The 16700-nt window shown below is 42.8% G+C and overlaps 1 protein-coding gene across 2 annotated transcripts in view; it reads left to right on the forward strand.

Annotated features, from left to right (window-relative positions):
• The first annotated feature begins 1987 nt into the window (after positions 1-1987).
• Positions 1988-16700, forward strand: part of st6galnac3 (ST6 (alpha-N-acetyl-neuraminyl-2,3-beta-galactosyl-1,3)-N-acetylgalactosaminide alpha-2,6-sialyltransferase 3) — a 30203-nt gene continuing 15490 nt past the window's right edge. Inside the window, exons 1-2 of one of the 2 annotated variants that reach the window (XM_025066178.1) lie at positions 1988-2308; positions 14843-15037. In XM_025066178.1, coding sequence (XP_024921946.1) covers positions 2015-2308; positions 14843-15037 — 489 coding nt within the window. In that variant the 5' untranslated portion in view covers positions 1988-2014. Of the gene's footprint in view, positions 2309-3492; positions 4099-14842; positions 15038-16700 lie in introns of those variants that run through there. The other variant, XM_017042578.2, reaches the window with a different exon arrangement.

Raw genomic sequence — 16700 nt, forward strand, 5'->3', positions numbered from 1 at the left:
GGGGGGGGGGGGGGGGTAGTCTGGGTGAGAGGAAAAAAGCCAGAGAGAAACAAAAGAGAAACAAGCAAATACGACCGAACCTTGTAAAACCATTTTTCACTCCTCGCCTTGTTCTCACCTTGTTAGTTTTATCCCATGAGGCCACGGGGGCTGCGGCCAATCACTGCTGGAGCTGTGTCTTGATGAATGTTTAATTTAAACCCAGCTGTACTGGGTCCCTCACTATATAATAATAATAAAGTAGAATCAAATAAAATGAACTAAGTCGTCTGCTGTCTGACTGTAAGTCAAAGGTTAGAATTCTTAAATGCTCTGAGAAAAACCTGCTCCAAAGAAGATCCTGTGCTAATTTGATTTTTCTCTTTGGTTCTTTTCAGTGTCGGGAGTCGAATCAGAGTGAACTGACTGACGAATCATCCACAAAGTTTGGTCCCAGAGCAGAGAAGAACCGGAGAACACGGCTCAACCTCTGCTCGTGTCTACAGTAGGTGTGAGTGTGACTGTGAGACTACCCATTTTGTCTCAGAAAACATCTGAACTTCTTCGACAGTGTAAAGTAACTAAAATGTCAGATCTCCAGTCTTGATCTTTGCTCCACTCTGGCTGCAAACCTTCTTCTTCTACCTGTTCCATCAGCTGAAAACCAGGGCTGTGTCTTTGTGTGTGTGTCTGTCAGCAACCGTGGAGAGTTTCACAGAGCAGCATCACTCAGGAATCCATTAACTGTCACCACTGGACCTGGGCCTGGGAACCAGACCGACGCCACCTGAAGAGTGAGTCTGACAGTGAAATCAGAGCCCGGCTCAGCACTGAGGTGTCCAGGGTTATTAAACAAAGGCCCAGAGACATGGTGTAGTCTAAACCATTTCAACATTTCGTTAGTAAGAAACTATTGATGCAACACTTTAACCCTAACCTGACAGTTGAAGCCGTTCTTAGGCCACATGAAAACGCCTATCTGAGGAAACTGTGTTTTTGCTGAGAAATGGAAAGAAGACATAACTGCTAGTGTCTCCAACTCAAAGCTGTGGATGTGGGTGGAGAAAGAACGTCTGACTGAATGCCCTTAGTTTCTTACAGAAAGTGGCACGACCGCTGAGTGGACTCCAAAAACCACAGTATCAGGAAAGTAATTATAGTTCAACTGACTTATGTCCACGGCCCTGCTGTAAATTGCGTAGTAATAATGCACACTACTGCAATAAAAGAGATAGTAAAAGGCCCGGTATCGGTACTGTAGTATTCTCTACAGGAGTATTATGGGAATATTATACGATGGATAATAAAATATTATAAAGTACAGCAGAGTCGTTAAAGAGCAGCTCAGCGCAGCAGTCCTCCAGGTTGTTGGTCTTCTTACTTTACAGCCGCTGTGAACCTGATCCTGTCAGCTGTTTCTGTCCTGACTGCTGTTTGTAGCTGCTCCTGGGGGGGGGGGGGGGGGGGGGGAGAGATGGAAGGATGGAGTGTTAGTTTCCTCCTCAATCCTGACGGAGAGCTGATGGGTCACATGAATGTTTCGATGACAGACCTCAGATCAGCCCTCAGCTAACCTGGACACAGCTAACAGGAAGTCGATGACAATGTTATAGTTTTTTATTCATTTTTTTTAACTGTTAGGATCATCATCAGTCCAGAGAGATACGAGTTACGAGAGCTGACGTCATCGGAGAATCAAAACAATGTGATTCTGAATGTGTTTTTCTTTCACTTTCTAACACTCGATCGTAGTTGAACTACAGCATTTAAAGTTTGACAAAAATATTTTCAAAATGTGTTCATTATTCATATTTTCACTCTTTTTGCCTGTTCTAAATGCTCAACTTTTAACTTTTTTTTAAGACTAGACACTAAAAAAGACACAGAATTATAAACTATATATACAGTATATGTGTGTTTATGTACATGGTCTTCACACTGTTGCAGGAGAAGCAGAACTTTGGAGGGAAGGAAATCAACCGGGATCATGTGACTTAACAAAGAAGTGGGCGGGACTCTGCCTGTGTGCGCACCAATGGCAGCGCAGCGACGGCGCACGGTCCCGGCAGCTGCGTGGAAGAGAGAGGAGGAAAAAAAGCGAGAGAATCCCGGAGAGAGGAGACGAATAACGGTACACGGTGATAATAAGGGAGCGGTTTCTCCGCATCGACCCGCAGCGGAGCTTCATCTCCTCCTTCTCCTCCTGCGATGTGATGCATGCGTGACTCCAGGCGTGCGGAAGCGGAGGCGGCGATCAGTGTCTGGAGCGGACGGAACCAAGTGGTCCACCATTGTTTGCGTAGAAATAAGGATGGCCTGGATGTGGAAGGTGAGTGAGACTCTCTGTGGGAACAACACTCACTCCAGAACACAACAGTGTGGTGAAGTCAATAATTCAGAGAGGAGGCTGTGGTTATCAGAGCTGCAGATGTGAGCGTGGATCTGCTGCTGCTGCTGCTGCTGATGAGCATGATGCTCAGGCAACAGGACGTAAATCACCAGTCTTTGCAGGAGATTTGTTTGTTTGGGGCAGCAGAGGTGTGTGTTTGTGTGTGTTTGTGAGTGTGAGTTGGAATGTGAATGGAAGAGAGAGAGGGGGAGAGAGAGAGAGAGCGTGTGGGGTCGTTTTGTGCAGGGGGCACTGGTCTCCAGAAGAAACAGCAGGCCTCTGTGTTTGCTTCCTGCATTCATCCTGTCAGCGTTTGTGAAAATGATGCAGGATGACACCTCGAGGTGTCACCTCTTGGTGTCACCTTCAGGTGTCACCTGTCCGAGTGTTGCTACGACTGAGTGAGTGACTTTCAGGGAGAGGAAAGTTTGTGGAAGAGTTCTTCTTGATGAAAGTGACAAAGTGACTTAGTGGGCCACAATATTATTGTCAGTTTTTATGTACAATAAAGTTTCAAATTTAATAATAGCAAATTCTCCAACCGATCAGTAATTGTTTTGAATAATTATAATCTCAAAAAGAATCAAAAAATCAAAGACTTTCCTCTGTTCCTCCATACAGTTTACATTTCTTCACAAAACGTTTTTTAGTCAATTTTTGACAAAACATGTTGCTGTTTGATGTTGTTTAAGGGGGGATTGGTGCAAATTTTACATAATATGATGCATATTATGTGTCATTTTGTGACTTAATGTAGTGGTCTTTGATTATTAGTAGGACAGTTGTCTTCTGGGTGAAGAATCACGGCTTTAATTGTTGTCTCGTGCTTTTTTATTGTTGACAATATAAGCTGTTTTTATTTGTCATTTTATTTTCTGCAGAATGTCGCCGTCTTCTGGACAAAATGAGCACCGCAATCTCCTGGTGTTTGGCAATCGTCATGACAGATATAAACGCAGCATTTACTCTGTGCGGTAGCGAACTTAGCATTAGCTAGTTACACGGATATTAAACAGTAGCAAAATTATTAAAGGTTGAGATATATATTTTTTTGAATCAGTATTACCATTATTGTATTTTTTAAGGTTACTTTTCTTCTATCGGAAGATATCTATTTTATTCATGTTCCACAAGGGTAGGGTAGCGGAGTGACACATTTTCTGATAAGATTTTATTAAGTAATGCGGTCGGTTGTTCGGTTTTAGCTCCGCCAACAAAAAGTTCCGGTCAAAGGTTTGTCTGTACGTCACAGCCTCTGCTGTCTAAAATGAGTAATTGCACTCATCAACAAATTCCCGCTAAAACGTTGATGACGAGTGCAATTGCTTCCTTTCGTCAACAGAGGATGTGACGCACAGACAAATCTTTTGCCGGTACTTGTTATTGGCGGAGCTAAAATCGATATCTTTCAATCGTAGAAAACGGAATTACATTTTTAAATAATGATAACGATTTAAATCTCAACCTTTAATAATTTCGCTACATCCGTGTAACTAAAGCTAAAGCTAAGTGTGAAATCTGCGTTTATATCTGCCATGACGACTGTCAAACACTTGTAGAGTGCAGTCGCTTGTGCTCATTTTGTCCACTAGACGGCGACATTTTACAAAACATTTAATAAAAAAATATAAACTGCGTACTGTATTTGGTACAAATGGAGGAACAATACTGGGCCTTGAATACCTGGATGTTCTTTGTGGACTGCCACGCTGATAAACAACAGAAATGTGGTATGTGAACAGCAACATATTCTAAATGGTTAGGTATAGAAGGCTTATTGCGTTTGTTTGTCTTGAATAACGGCATTACAGTAGAGTGACCACCTGTACCGCTTTACGTAGATTTGCTTTGCTTTATTTACGTTGATTTGCTGCTAGCAATTTTAGCCGTTGTCCGTGTCACGATTTTTTTTCTCACTTTTCCTTTCAACATTACTTAAAATTAATTGTTTTATGTGGCTGACTGTCTATGGACAGTGTGCAGTTTTTTTGTGCAAAACCAAATGAAACAATATGAACATTCATATCGGTTAACCGACTGCAGAAAATCTCAAGAGAGATTCAGGTCCAGTATGGAGTTTGGTTGCTTTTCCTGCTTACAGAAATGTGCTATTCTTAGTGCTGAGAAAGGCTGTTGGTCTGCCACCTGCTGGATTGTGATGTAAAATCATGTTTTGGTTACAGATGGTCATATAATTTATAAGTTTTTAGGTTTTACACAGACCTGTTGACCATTGAAATGGTTTAATTTACATCAGGTCATATTTTTTGTGATGTAGACTAACATTTTAGTTTAATAATCTAAAATATGTAGTGGTTAAACTACATTTCATTTCAACTCAAACATTAATCACTCACTGCTGTCTTCAGTAGAACGTGAACTGGTCTCGTAGTCGTAGCCTGGCCTGAGTCACATCAACAACAACACATGGAAACACTTTGCTGTAATGACACTGTTTCCTCTTAAATTAAACCCACACGATCATTTGGCACATTAACATTCTTTAAACTGTGTGAAGACGACCTTAACATGTAGTTATTCCCAGCTACACTGTGGAAAACCTTTGCCCTTTGCATTTGTGTTTTTGTTTTGGATTTGAAGCACTGATTTGTCTGGTTTTATTTGAATATTTACATTAAAATGATAATGCTGTTTTATTTTAGCGTGACTTTTTTTGCTGTTTTGTACAAAAAGATCATTTTATGAAGTTTCTGATCTGACACAGAGTTCTCTTCTAGGTTTGGTTATGTTGTCATCGGTGCAACCTCATGCGTGAGAAGTGCATTCAGGCTCGGATGTGATTCCACTGTCATCGTCTGCCAACGTTCTAACAACAGAACAGGGTCAGAGCTGCAGCGTCGATACCAAGGGTTAATTCAGTGTCGCAGACAAACTCACAGGAAGTGACACAGTTTAGGAGTTCTAATCAAGCCCTGCCCGTACGAACAAAGACACTGTTGTTTCCCTCTGTTTCATGTGTGTTGACAGATTTAGGAAACTCACGGTCGTTCATTTGGGATGAATGTTGACTCTGTGTCTCAAAAGAGTCCTGCAAAGAGTCTGAGAGGAAAAATAGAACTACAGGTGGTTGAAGTCAGCTTGTGGTTGGAGGCTCTTGAAGTCGGCCTGTGTATGGAGCAATAGCTGTGGCTGTGCTGATTTCGTAGTGTTTATGGTCAGTCCACGTTTATAAAAAAGTAACATCTAAAAGTAAAATTTTTTTTTGTTAATGTTGAGATGCATGCAGAACATTTTTATATCCAGAGTCTATCACAATAAATAGTTCTGTGTGTGTATATAATTATATATATAATGTTTGGGGTTTTTTTTTGGCTGAATAGTATGTGTGTTTTGTGGATTGCAGGCTGCTGTTTACGACCTCTGCTGGTAAAATTCCAAACTGCACTGTGTTTAATATCATGTCCATTCTGGGGCAGTGGAAGAGAGTTTTTTTTTCAAATGTCAAACTTAGAACAAACTTAGCTGCTTCCTGTGTTTACATCTGCTGGTGTTGTTTGCTGTTGTCTGTGGATATTTCTGGCCTCGTGTCTGAAAACAGCAACAGCTGCTGCTGCTGGATTTAAACACGGAGCTGAGACGGTCTCTGTCGTCTGCTCTGCCTGTTGTCGTTGATTGTTGAAAATCCTTCAGAGCCGACAGTGTAGCATTTATGCTCCCAGCTGCTTTATTATGCTAATGTAACCTACATCTGCTGTGCAACCATGGACACGCTGCGGTAGCAGCTAGCGCAAAAGGCTTAGTTTAGCCACGCTGGTAACCAAGGGTGATAACCTCCCTTCAGATTTGCCGCTCATGCATGTGCCTCAGCGGCAGCGGCAGCAGCAGCAGCGGTTGTGGTTAGAGAGCAGCTGGATGACTTTTTACCCTCGTGGAATCTTTTCAACATGTGTGAGATCTTGGATCTTGACGTGATCTCTGTGTGTGAAGAGGGTCTTACGGCTGAGGTTGTCTCTAATCCAGCGTGCTTTAATCATAAGCCACTCTGCTCATTGACAGTGTTTGAACTGTGAAAACCCCAGCCCTTTGTGTCAACACAGCTCATCATCTCAGCAGGTTTTTTTTCTTTTTCACGTCAGTCTTTCTTCAGCTGGATTTGTTCAAAGTAAAGAAAAGAGTTTAATGAGAGTGAGACAAAATGAAAACTACAAATGATGATATAGTAGCAGCTTGTTTTGGTCCAACACCTGTCTAAACTATCTCTACACACACACACGTGTTCTGCAGCTCACAGAAAAGCTGCTCAGATTAAGGGGTCACTCACACTTTCAGGATTAGCAGCAGCCAGTTAAACACCTCAGCGTCCACTTAGAAATAAGATCAGGACCGCGGCCACTGAGTCCCTGCCAGGTCGACAGCAGAGCCGTCCGCCGGTGGTCAGATGGTATCACCATGTCCTGATGGAAGCGAGGACAGAAACAGGAGTGTCGGGTTAGGACGTGGTGGGGAGGGTGGAGGGGGAGATAAGGGGGGAGCCGACCTGCTGCAGTGTGGAAATGACAAATGGCAGATGGACGTCTCAGTGTGTATGTATGAAAGAGTGACCGATGGCTGTATAACTCTGTGTGAAATAGGAAGTAGAGCGTGGGCTCCAGGGAACGAGCCGTGCTGAGGGACTGGGCCGTAGACGTGTTGTGGAACAGAGACGTAAAAATGTGTTTGAAAACAGAAAAATTCTGTTCTTTCTGTTTTTGTTGTTCACTGCTAATATTTTAACTTTTTTCAACACTTTTTTTTATTAAGAAATACATCATGTTCATGTTGAATTAGATCAAAGATCAAATCACTGATGGATTCTCAACCCGTGCTTCACTTGTGGTACTTGAGCTCCCTCTTGTGGTGTATGTAGAATTAGATCCCCAGTTGATTTGGTGAGGTTAAATGAAATTACTCGTGGCTTTTCAAACTGTGGTACGCCCTCCTGTGGTGGTACCTTGTTATTAGTTGTTGTATGTGTATATGTTGTTGCTGCTGTGGGCTGAGAAACCACCAAATGTGTCCATTTTTGGTTGATGAAAAAAATCCCTGGATGTATTTAAACGTCCGTCAGTCGTCTCTTCGGTCTCTCGTCCTAATTTAACAGAAGTGCTGACACCTCAGTCTAGTGGCCGTGTCACTTTGACCTCTGGGAATTTTCTTAGCGTCTCGTCGAGATAATGAGGTGACGGGATCAGGCCCCAGGTTGTAACCCCCCCGGTGTCAAAATATCTGCAGCGCTCATCATGAGCTGCTGAGCCAGCGTTAAATCCATGTAATTGGATTAGTGTCGTTGATGTGCTGCGGCCGCTCGCTCCACTCCAGCAGTTTCATTTCTCCTTCCCTCCTCTGACGTCTTGGCCTTTATTTTTCACCCCACTACAAAATTGCGGACAGCCGACAGTGTGTCACAGCGGTGTCGAGGAAACGCTCCCTCCTCCGACACTCTCTTTTATTAAAGTGCCATCAGTCAGAGTGTGAGCTCGCTGGGACCCCGGTCTGGTCCACGATCCACGAGCCCCCGCTCCTGAGGGCTCTTGACGGAGTCATCTAATAAAGGGTTTCAGTGCCAGTGTTATTATCCTGGGGGGGGGGCAGCACGGCGAGGCTAATTGGCTGATGGACTGAGGAGGTTGACAGACATGAACACAGACCTGTGGGTCCAGTCACAGCATTAAACAAATTGCAGTCCTTTATGAAATATAATCCCATCTCTACTTTAATGCTGCTGCTGCTGCTGCTGTTGCTGTGGCGTTCATTACGGAGATGGACGTGGGTTCACGGTGCCACTGTGCACTCTGGGTAATCACTGGATCTGCGCTGAGAGCAGCTGTTGTGTTCCTGCTGCTGTTGTTGTCTGACTGTTGTCTGACTGTTGTTTGCTCTGTGACTCTGGACTCATCGATCTGATGACTGAGAATGGGTTTTAGAAGAACAGATTCTGTTGGAGGTGTGGGGAAATATCCATACAGTGAAGTATCCTGATATTCCTTATCCCGTATCATCTATCTCCTCCTCAGTCATTGATCAGTTATTGATTATTTCTCACTAATTCCCAGTGCAATATTCCTGTTGTTGGTTCATTTTCTTTTTCTTTTCTTTCTTCTCTAGTGATTCCAAATGTAGATCCCTCTGTTCCAGTGTTAGGAACTGATGTTCAGATGGAACAGAGTCTCAGTATTTCACAGTATCCACAGCTGTTGTTGTTGGTCAGAGCAGCTTCTTTTTTCTTCTTCTTTTTTTGACTCTTGTTATTTCTGACAAAATATAAAACAATAATAAACTACAGGCATTTTTTGAGGCCATCCTGGTCCGGGTGAGGGAGGGAAGAAGGGGGAGGCCTGAGCAGGGAGGCAGTTTGTTTATGCCTGAGGGCAACTGTGGGTCCAGCTGATGTTGTCAGGGTTTCTTCTTCTTCTTCCTCTCTGTGATATTTGCTGAATCGGTCCAAACAAATTCACACGGAGACAAATAACGACGTCTGCGTCTGTGTGGGTCGGGACGTTAGCAGACAACACGGCTGCTAACGAGGACCGAATACCAGCTTCACAAATTGCCCTCTGGCAAATATCGCTGCCACATTTTTCCTGCCCCAGGTTTAATTAGCCTCAGTGTCAGCTTCTTCCCCGAAGTTTCATTCTGACTTTTGTTTCCAACTGTGCTGTGAACAGTCAGAGAAGTGACGGTGAGCTGTGGTTGTTGGGTCCACGGTTGCAGCAGATGTACTGCACCCTTTAAAAACATTCCTGGTTTTTGAAAATGAGAAAAGGAGAGAAAAACACATTTGTCAAATGCTTGGTGATTTTTTTTTTTTTTATTATTAACCGTGGCTACGTTAGTGTTTTAGACAAAGGATCAGTGGTTTAATGTCAGTCATCCTGCTGTGGCGTTTGGTGAATTGAAATTGATTTTCTTCTGGTCAGTTTTTTTTCCCCTTGCAAAACATCAGACCAACAGAAAAACACCTAGAATCAGACCAGATTGGTGCAAAAAAATGTTTTTCTTCTCTCTCCTTAAAAAAAGAAAACATTTTCTGTATACTGCAGGACCAGTAACAGCAGGTAGAGGTCAGTGTTTCGAAGTATTGACTTTTTCTTCTACACAGAAACTCTGGAATTATTTATCAGGATCATAAATGACTGTGCAGGCTCAGACCCCGCCGCCCCTCCCCTGCCCCCTCGTCTTATTAGACGTTTCTTTCTCTCATATTTAACAATCCATCAAATGGGAAAAGAGACGTAGATCATTAGATCTCAATCATTTTTTAATCACTTTTCAGACTAATCTAATTCCTGGACCTCAGTGCAGAAATGAACAATGACTGCAGTGATCAGTCACTGTCTGATGCCGGGAAAACACTCCGTCTCTCTGATCCATCTGCCGTCTGACTGGAGTCACCACGTGGTTCCATCTGCACCGGGCGACGGAGTTAATCTGTTAGATTAGAAGATGAAATAACGACGCTTCATCTCACTTATATTCTCCCCGTCTTTGGTTTAAATCCATCAGCTTTTAGAATTCTGGGTCCGGTTCTGGTTCTGGTTTCTGTGCAGTAGTTTTTATGTTGACTCGTGAGGACAAGACACACAAAAATATACAAATCAATAATTGATTTTTGTTTAATTGCCTGGTATGTTGAGAGTCTTCCCAGATACTGTCTTTGGTACCTGAGCTGTATGTGGGGACAGCTCCCTCTGCTGGTGTCAGACGGTGTCAGCAGTCTCAGAATGAACATTTCTCTGCATTATTTTAACTTTAACCAGGTAAAAATACTGAATTAAATATTAACTAAAACACACAGTTATTCAACTCTTTGATAAATCAGCTGACTAGTCATTTTTATGGGTTTTCTTTTAGATGAATAATTTTAGTAGAAATTCCCAAAGTGCTAAAAACCAAACATTAAACATTTGGTATGTCACCTGCTGGTGCTCATGGGAAAACATTAATCTTTTTTATATTTGTGTAAATATACATCAAAAAAATACTTTTTTTCTTTCAACCTTTATATAAATGTTGAACATCTTTTCATGTCGCTGGAAACTGGGGAAGAAGCAAAACATGAGTTCGACTTTTGTTGAGTGAAAAACCCAATAGACTTCTTGGAAATACCTCATGAATGGAATTATTCATGCAGGGATGCATTTCCATATAAATGCAATAACTTGTACAAATTATATTAATTCTCCTTCATGGTTCTGGAGGCAGTCGCAGCTCCTCCCGGTGGACTCTGCAGGCGCAGCAGCTTGTTTTTCAGTTAAAGGACGTTTTATAGTGAAATCTCAGCTCTAATTCCAGGCAGATTTTTTTTCATATTAAGTTGTAAAAATTTTGATTTATCTCAATTAACGTTGACTAATTGTGATGAATTATTATCAGCCTTAATCATGAATCACGTTAATGAATCCACAGCTACTCTGAAGTTCATTAACTGAGTGACCTAATAGAATTGTTGGCCTAGAACCATGTACCGTGATCTTGATTCATCTCGATTAATCATGATTAGTCATTATTAGTTAATTTCCCAGTTAGTCATGATTAATTGTGATGAATCAACAGCTACCCTTTGATTATTCCCCAGTTCGTAGTCTGGAGAGGCTAACGTGTAAAGAGAGACAAGATGGGGGAAGAGAGAGGGAGAGAGGGAGGAGGGCGGGGGGGTTGGTAAATATTTTCTCAAAAGCTCTAATTGAAATTGCATTTTAACTGCTCACTGGACCGTGAGCTGTGGGAGTCAGGAGCCGGGGAGCCGGCGTTTTTGAATTGCAAATGTAATTTTCATTTTTCCTCCTTTTTTCCTCGGAGACTCTGGAAAATTGCCACCAGATATGTTTTTCTGCAGCAGCCAATTTTTCCAGGTTGAGCGTTTCATTATAGCAGTACCTGTTGTGATTAAGGTTGAGATTGAGCTGCAGTGTGAACAGAGCTGGTTCTCCTGTCAGAGAAATGGGATTCAGTTGGTGCCTGATGAACGGGAGTGAACGTCAGGAGCGGGAAATCAGCAGGTCGTTTACTGAGAGAGGAGTTTTTCTCCACTGATTATTCTGTAATTCATTGTCCAATTGTTGTGATGGAGTAAATAAGATGAAGACACTGGAAAAATCCCTTCATCTAAATGGAGATTCAAGGGAAACAACTTTATATTATGATGTCAGTGAACAGTTTCTGCTCTGAAGTACTGCAGTATTTGCAGTATTTTCATCGCCTCGTCGGTTAAATACATTCAGTTTAGATAAATCCAGAAATATCTTTTCTTCCTGTTGAATCTTGGTTCCGTGCGTCTCTGTGACAGTTGGACTTTATTACTGAGAAAATCTGAAGTCTGTTTCTGATCACAAAGTGAGATCAGAACTCTTTCTTTTCTTTTCAAAGTCAGACCCTCGTAAAAGGAGGGTAAAAAAAAACTGACCATTAAAAAGTAATAAGAAAAGTCATAAACTGTTACTGTCACTTTGACACATTTGAATAACCAGTATTTTATGGAGTAAATAAGTTAAAGATTTAACTGAAAAGATTTTTTGAGGGGGCAGCATATTGGAAGAGTGGTTAGCACCTTTGCCTTACTGCAGTAACATGACCGGTTTGATCCCCACAAACTGATAACTAAAGGAATTAGAAACATTTAAAAAAAGATGCATTTATTTAAAAATGTATTTCTCTTTCTTGGTGTAACCCCGGCCTCTCCTGATCTCGGCAGTGATTGGCTGCAGCTCCTCTGTGACCTTGAAAAGCCTTGAACAGTAGAAAAGGAATGAGTAAATAAAATGGACTGGATCGACAAATTGAAAAAGGTGAAAATGAACGACTTTTCCCTGAGGTCCTGTGTGTAATCTGCTCAGAGCCCAGGAGGGGGCGAGACAAAGTGAGGACTCCCTGGTGTCTCTGTGATTCCACAGTCTGTCTGCAGAGCTGAATCAATATCTGCTTCAAAAAGGCCTGTCATACTGTGTGTGTGTGTGTGTGTGTTAGAACCCTAAGTGGTTTTGACTTGATATCCTTCACCGTCTCATTTGCTGGTCACCAACAAGGTCGTTTAACGTCACGTACGTATTCCTGGAGCGGAGTGTTCTAACCTGAGCTGACAGCTGCAGCAGAGGAGCTCCGTCTCTGTTCTCCTGCTCCTCCTGCTCCTCCACCACATCAGACTTTTCCAAATCCCCTGTCAAACGGCTCAACAGGCCTGACTGCTGAACAGCCTGATGGATGAGCCAATGAAGAGAGGAGTCGAGAGTCTGACGCCGGAGAACGTGGAGGTTCACCGCCTGACACCCCCCTCCTCTCCCCTTAAATCGCCTCCAGGTTTTGACACACCATTTCCTCTGTGATTTGTGGTTGGACGGGTCTTGAACCAGACAAGGAAATGTTGTGTCCTCATGAGAACAGATGGATGTTGCAGCGCAGGCGCCTGATTGGACGGTTGGCTCCTCTTTGTTTTGGGTTCAGCTTTGGTCCTGGCAATTCAGGCCTTGGTGCCACAGCTGCCCTGGCAGAGCAGCTGACTGCTCCATCATCTGGGATCAGGACTCGGAATGTTGTTGGGTCTCTATATATATTATATATATATATATTTATATATATATTTCAGTGTATGGATGTTACCTTCACAACAGTCCTGCTCCAAATACCTGTTGTTGTACCAACTATTCAAAGTAACACACACGTAACAACATCCTGTTTTCTGGCGGTTCTACAGCGCCCCCTCCTGTTGTTATTTAGTATGTTCTTCTCGTCTCTTATGTCTTGTTTCATCCAGGATCAAAGTTTGACTCTCTTCCCAGTGTGATTACAGATAATGCCAGAAAAGAATGCACTGATGTAACGTTGTTGTAACCAGTAGAATGGTCAGTGTTTGATTTCCCTCCTCCACAGTTTGATCTTGACTGGGGGGTGTTCAGCCTCCAGCTGCCCCCCCCCAACCCCCCTCCACCCCTGGGATGTTTGATGTTTGAGATCAGAGCCTGTGATGGTGCAGACACACTCTGGCTGTTGGGGGTGAGGGTGGGGGGAGGACGGGGGTGCAGTGGAGGGGGGAGGCTTCGCCGCTGTGTCGCGCCACATCCAATCTTCTCAGCATCAGATAACTTCAAAGAATCAGCAAAATACCGTCTTCCTAAAAAAAAAAAATCCCAAGTTCCCCCTGGTGTTGTCTGTTAGATTAGCAGCATGTTATTGAAGTTTACTGAAGAAAAAAAACTTTCAGAAATGTAGCTCTGCTCACACCTCACCTCAGATTCCATCTCTGGCTGATTCTCTCTCTCTCTCTCTCTCTCTCTTCTCTGCATTGATCTTCAGCTCCGTTCTGCCAATAGCTCCTCTGCTGTTAGACCTCCATCACGTATCCATTATTCATGTCTGTGCGCTGCTCCGCGGTAACATCCACCTCCAGGATGAAAACTCCAAACATCACAACTAACGATCTTTTTATTGTCTTTTGTCATCAATCCATGAACGCCTACATTCTGACGGCAATTCATTTTATGCAACATTTATCACTGGGGTCTCTGTGCCCCCCCTCCACCTCCCGCTCCCCTCCAATCAATCAGTTCAGGGATCAATGGTATTTACAACATTGAGTCACAGTGACGCTGGTATAAAAATCACAGTTTTCTCCAACGTAATGATTTGATTTTTTATGTTGAAAATGAAGTCGAAGGCCGGATCGGACGGCTCAGCGAGCTGGAAATGGCCCACAGGCCACCGGTTGATGGACACTGGACTAGACATTTGCTCAAACGACAGCAGCTCGGACGTGTCTGGCTGATGAAGCTGCGTTGACGTTTTAGTTATTGGAGAATCTTAATCAGAAATGAATCAGACTTTCATGGACGGGAGCCAAAAAAAACTGTTCTGGAAATAAAATTAGAGCAAAGTCAATAAAACCGACAGATGAACACAGTGAAGTGACGGTGGAGGATGGATGGAACTGTCGTCAAAGAGCATTGATTTAAATAACTGTCAAAATTAAAAACTTTGTCTGCAGAGAACAACTCAGATAAAAAATATATATATATCGGCGTCAGGAGTGAAAACAAACTGAGGTGAAATATTCACAGGTTTAAAAAAGATGAACTCCTTATTTCCTCCGCTGGTTCAACCTGTCAGGGTTTGTATTAAAGTGAAAAGCCATTGTTTGAAGCAGCTGTAGTAAAATGTAGCCTCTTTATGTCGGTGCATGATTTTTCTTGTCTGCTTTGTTTATTTTCTTTTCGACACTTGCTCTATTTTTACGATGTTATTCAGTGTTGGACTTTTATCGCTCACTAAATTTGCTGCCTCACAGACTCAGCGTTTGTCAGCCACGTTCCCCAGCAGATAAAGCCCAGTGTTGGAGGAACGTTTTTTCCAGTTTTCCAGCTGGTGATTTACTGGTGTGGAGAAATGAAGAAATGTTTTGTTTTGTTTTTTTTGTCAGGTTTTAGTCCATGACGTCTGTGAGCCTCACTCTGCCCTCTCTCTCTCTCTCTCTCCGTCCCTTCACAGAGGAAGTCGTTGATCGCCACCAGCCTGATCGTGGCGGTGTCGCTCTTCGTGGTCGTGGTGAACTACACGGAGAAGTCCTACTACCTCCTGCAGCCCGTCTTTGGTCAGACCTTCAGGAGACCCTGGATGTTCTCCAAGCCGCCGTACAAGGCCTTCAAGCCTCACCTGGGCTACATCAGCATCCCCACACAGAAGGTGAGGGGCCGCAGGTCGTCACGGACACACACACACTTCAGGGTTGTCTCCCGTCGTCCTCAGAGCTGCTGTTCCGAGGTGTTACGGCCTCATTTCTCCGAGCGGCGTCTTGGTTTAATATGCAAATGAAGTCAGAGTTGATCCATCAGCTCAGAGCTGTACATTAGTGTGAAATTACTTCCATAACACAAAACCCACAGCCTCTAATGTGGTTTCACTGCACAATATCACACAGCACTGGGTGTAAATAACACATTAGGCCATTACCTGCTCAGTGGAGAGGGATTCTGTTTGGCTAAATTAAAAGATGAAGTCAATAAAACTTTTACTCTCACAGATGAAACTCACGGACAGGAAGCCGTTCGCTTCGTGTTCATCATCAGCGAGAAGCTAAAGGATTAGCATTTCCTAAAGTGGTCAAAATGTTTTTAAATTCACCACATTATATTTATTTAAGAGACGTGAATAATGCCGCGGCCTGTAGAGGGCGCCGGTCTGCCTGCCTTTCTTTCTTCTTTTGATCGACTCTGTCCCTGGTGTGATGAATGTCTTAGCAGTAGAAATAGAAAGCATTTGTCTTCAGGCGCTTTACATCCACACACTGCTGGTTTATCACTGCTGAGACAGAAAGTCAATCATTTCATTTAGAGCTGAGGATGTTACACCACTCACTGCCGCGATGATTCCCTTCATCTGGACTTGGTTAGACCAGCGTGAAACGACGTATCGCAATATTTCAATGTATCGATATTTTCTCCTTTTTTTCATATTTTTTCAGATTGGATTTTATGTGCAGTGGGAGGGAAGTAGTGGTTGTTTTGTCCTTTGTTTTGTTTTTGAAAATATTTTTTTTAACTGACGGTGAAGAGAAAAGAATGTATAAATGAGAAGGAAATTAAATCAGGGAGGTTAAAAAATTGACTTTCAAAATTTTCACATTGTGCTCCTGCTCCAAAAGATGCTTCATATATATTTATATAAAAAAAAATTCCCATATTCCTTCAGGTAAAAGTTCAAAGACTCGGCGTCTCCCTCTGAGCAGTTTACAGTCAGAGCAGTAAACATTGACCGGCAGCGTAATTGGTTTTAACATCTACACGTGTTAAGAAACTCCTCCGAGGCTGATCCAATAACTAAGAGCCAACAGGAGGATTTTCAGGAGCTCTGGATTCCAGCTGCCAACACAGCCATGAATAAATATTACATCCTGTAAATCAATAAAATGTTACGGCCTCCCTCGCCGCTTGGCCGTGATTCACATTTCACTCTCATATTCACGGCGCTGCTGTTTCAGGACGGCGTGCTGTAATTGTACACAGAGTACTTTTATAATCCCAATAAATTTGTCTCCCTCTGATAAGCACCGAATACCTCGGCGCAGCCGCGCAGTTTAATGCCCCAGTGTGTGGAAAATTAAAGCTGGTTATTGGAGGAAAATATGCAGGATTAATTCTGGGGACATGGTCGTCATTTAATTACACCGCGGGGATGTGAACTCAACCTTGGAAATTGTTAGGAATATTGTAAACGTGATTAATTACTCAGCAGCACTCATTACTTTTGAATGGCAGTTTAAAATTCCTCACTGAGCGAGAAATTCTTCTGCTTCGACGTTGTGTGATTTACTGTCCAGTGGCTGGAAACATTCATCAGGAATTGGAAT

This window comes from Cynoglossus semilaevis, chromosome 20, assembly GCF_000523025.1.
Source record: "Cynoglossus semilaevis isolate Cse_v1.0 chromosome 20, Cse_v1.0, whole genome shotgun sequence".
In the NCBI taxonomy this organism is placed as follows: Eukaryota; Metazoa; Chordata; class Actinopteri; order Pleuronectiformes; family Cynoglossidae; genus Cynoglossus; species Cynoglossus semilaevis.